Raw genomic sequence first — 3,393 nt, 5'->3', positions numbered from 1 at the left:
TATTGGTACTAGCTTTGCAACAAAAGTGGAAGTTCATGAATGAAAGAAAAAACTAAAGACTTGATGTAGGTCCAAAGCACTGATGATAAAATGATGGTATGCTTCTCACAATTTCCAGGACAGTGGAGTCTCCACTATAAGCTCACACAAACATCATAATTACATGTAAAAGACAAGAATGGGGCCTGAATATGTTCCCTTCAACTGAAACTCATACTACAAAAGATATAGCACAATCCAAATATAACTTTAAAAGGTTATAACAACAACAACAAAAAACATAATTAAATCTTGCCTGATTCTTATTCTTACAATTACAAAAAGAAAGCACTATAAGCAAATTATATATTCACTAAAAAGGGCCGAATTAAAAGTAAAAGAAATGTTCTCTTAACTTTAAAAAGATCCTGAAATTCAACAATTCATGAACTCAAAAAGTTCTTTCAGATTAGAAAGCAATAAGTAGGTCAATATGAATAGTCATAAGATAAATGGCAAGAAATGGATTTATGCAAGGCTTGTAATTCACAACTAGTCACTATTTTTTTCTCACATTTTACTCTGCATTAGTTTCTACAAATGGTGAATAAAATTAGAGTTGACCTAAAATAAATAAACACTTAAGAAGTTAATGATAATTATCACAATAAAACTCACTCACTAAGCAAAACTCACCTAGCCTTTTTTCTTGATTTGAAAGGGAAATTAGAGGGTGGTGAAGGTGAGAATTCAAAGGGCAGGTGAGGTGGGTCGGCCTCACCGGAAAGCATCCCAACAATCTCTTTCATGGAAGGCCTTTTCCCAGGAGATCTCTGCAAACACAACAATGCAATGGTGATGCAAAGCAATGCTTGTTCCTTATCCAAAGAATGAATAGAACTATCAACAAGATCTAAGAGTTTCCCATTGTGAGCAAGTTGTCTAGCCCATGAAATGAGATTTGCTCGCTCAAATTCTGAAATTGGTGATGCTGTTACTTGAAGTGGTCTTCTTCCTGCAACCAAAACCAAAAGCAGAACACCAAAACTATACACATCACATTTCTCGGATAATTGTCCACCGCCACCGTATTCAGGAGCAATGTAACAAACCGTTCCTCTCATACTTGGTGTGCTACTGATTCCGCCGCTCTTTGGTATATCACCATTACCCCAATCTTGACTATTTCTCCTTCCATTATTCCTAAGGTCGCCGCTTAAACCGTCCAACCACCAATCAATACTCCCTCTACTACTCTTACTTTTCCTCTTTTTCTTCTTCACCCCCGCCGTACTACCTACATCCTCGTCTCTCTGCCACCACGATTCTCCGCGACAATCGAGGCTTCTCTTTTTCTTCCTACTCTTCTTTGAAAGTTCCTCACAAAACTCCTCCTTCCACCATTCCCTTGGTTTTCTATTCTTCTTCCCCTTAACCTTCTCCTCATCAAGTGAAGCCCACCATTCCAATTTCTTCCTCTGTTTCTTCTTACCTTCCACCTTCGGCGGCGCAGCCACATCGCCAACACCTGAACAAATCGAAGAACCAGAACCAACCCACTCACTACTCTTAGGTCTCTCTTTCTTTATCTCACTCCCAATCCACTCCATAACATAATCCTTCACCCTCCCTGATTCAGATCCTCCCCCATTATTCTCTTGCTTCCACCACCAATCTCTCCCAGAACCACCACGAACACAACCCCCACCTCTCTTCCTCTGATTCCCACTATCAATACTAAACTTATCAAAACAACCATCAGACACAACACTTAATTTCTCAACACCGCTCATCTCCGGCGAAACAACCCCCACCTCCGGCGAAGCATCTGAATCCAAAACCCTCACATTAAAACTCTCTGGCGACCGATCAAATCCAACCGTAGTATTAGTAATAACACTCTCTGATTCCTCAACAACAGAAACAGAACTACAATCCTCAACACCAACACTAACAACAACATCATCTCTCTTCTTCTTCTCATGAATCTCCTCCACCATCATCTCCATTCCAGAATCCTCCAAACTCTTAACCCTAGCAAGTCCAAAATCCCCAATCTTAGCCCTAAATTCACGATCCAAAAGAACATTGCTAGGTTTTATATCACCATGAATCACAGGAGGATGACAGTTATGATGAAGATACTCAAGTCCTTTAGCAACGGAAACCGCCACATCGAATCGGTTCAACCAGCACATCAATTCAGGACACCGCCGGTCTAAAAGCGCGTCCTGAAGACTCCGGTTCTCCATGAGTTCGTAAACCAAAACAAGCTTTCTCCCAGACCGGTCCGAAGAATAACCGAGAAGTGAAAGAATGAAAGGAGAACGAAGATTCGAACACAGAGAGAGCTCGTTATGAAACTCTCTCTCACCTTGAATCGAACCCGGCGAATCCATTACTTTCAAAGCCACGGTTTCGCCGGTTGGTAGCGTGGCTTTATGAACCGAGCCGAAGCCGCCGTGTCCGAGCCGAGTCGAAGCCGAGAACGAGTTCGAAGCGCGACGGAGTACTGAGAATGAGAATCTTCTTTGGCTTTGTTCAAACGGCGTCGTTCGGTTGTGTGATAGTTTCCGGTAGATGAAGATTGCTACGGAGATTATCACCGCTGTTAAGAAAACTGCTCCAGCGATGCAGCTGCCGATTATCATTTCACGGTGGTGGTTGTGGTGGTGGGGAGATGTGATGGCTGCCGCGGATGGAAGCGGTGGTTGAGGGGGCGGACGCGATGGCATGATTGTAATAATAATGAGAAGGAAATGTTGTTAACCATTCATCATGTGAGTGATGATGAGAATGAATGTGAAAGAGAGAGAAGAGTGTTGAGAGTAGTATTGACTTGTGAGTAGTGAATTGTAAGTAACAAGAGAGTAGTAATAGTATTATTTTATTTTATTTTACTTGTTTTTTTGTTATGGCCAACCAATATTAGTAATAGATAAATGTAGAAAGAAAATTAAATGAATAATTTAATTCGTGTTTTTTGAATAATTAAATAAATTTATAAAGATTCCCTCTCTCTTTTTTCTTTTTCCGTTTTTGGCTTTTTAAAGTACATGTATATGATTCTGTAAAAAGAAAAATAGAATGGACCTTGGGAAGAAGAAATTTTAATTATTTTTTTCCAATGAAATTTTGTAAAATTCACGAGTCAAACTAAAATTAAAACTTTTTTATGTACATATAAGTACTCCAAAGGAGTTATTACTCGTAAATTTCTTTTTACGGTAAATTAATTTGGGGATTTGTTAATCCACATAAAATTAGTCAAAAATTGAGAGTTAAGGCGATGAAAGAAGGTGTCAAAGAATTTCAAATAGTTTATCTCGAGGTAAGGTGTCAATGAAGCCTTGTACAACATGTGAAAGAAAAAATCACATCTCCTCCCTCTCATACTTCTTAGTGTTCTAAAGA

At 39.4% G+C, this 3,393-nt stretch overlaps 1 protein-coding gene across 1 annotated transcript; it reads right to left on the bottom strand.

The window, feature by feature from the left end:
- Positions 1-518: 518 nt before the first annotated feature.
- Positions 519-2,867, bottom strand: LOC127075815 (receptor-like serine/threonine-protein kinase At2g45590). Its single transcript, XM_051017303.1, has one exon. The coding sequence runs from the start codon at positions 2,712-2,714 to the stop codon at positions 672-674; it is 2,043 nt and encodes a 680-aa protein (XP_050873260.1). The 5' UTR covers positions 2,715-2,867; the 3' UTR covers positions 519-671.
- Positions 2,868-3,393: the final 526 nt, after the last annotated feature.

This window comes from Lathyrus oleraceus, chromosome 4, assembly GCF_024323335.1.
Source record: "Lathyrus oleraceus cultivar Zhongwan6 chromosome 4, CAAS_Psat_ZW6_1.0, whole genome shotgun sequence".
Lineage (NCBI taxonomy): Eukaryota > Viridiplantae > Streptophyta > Magnoliopsida > Fabales > Fabaceae > Lathyrus > Lathyrus oleraceus.
Note: the sequence above shows the minus strand (reverse complement) of the source record. Positions and strands in the feature narration are given on the sequence as shown.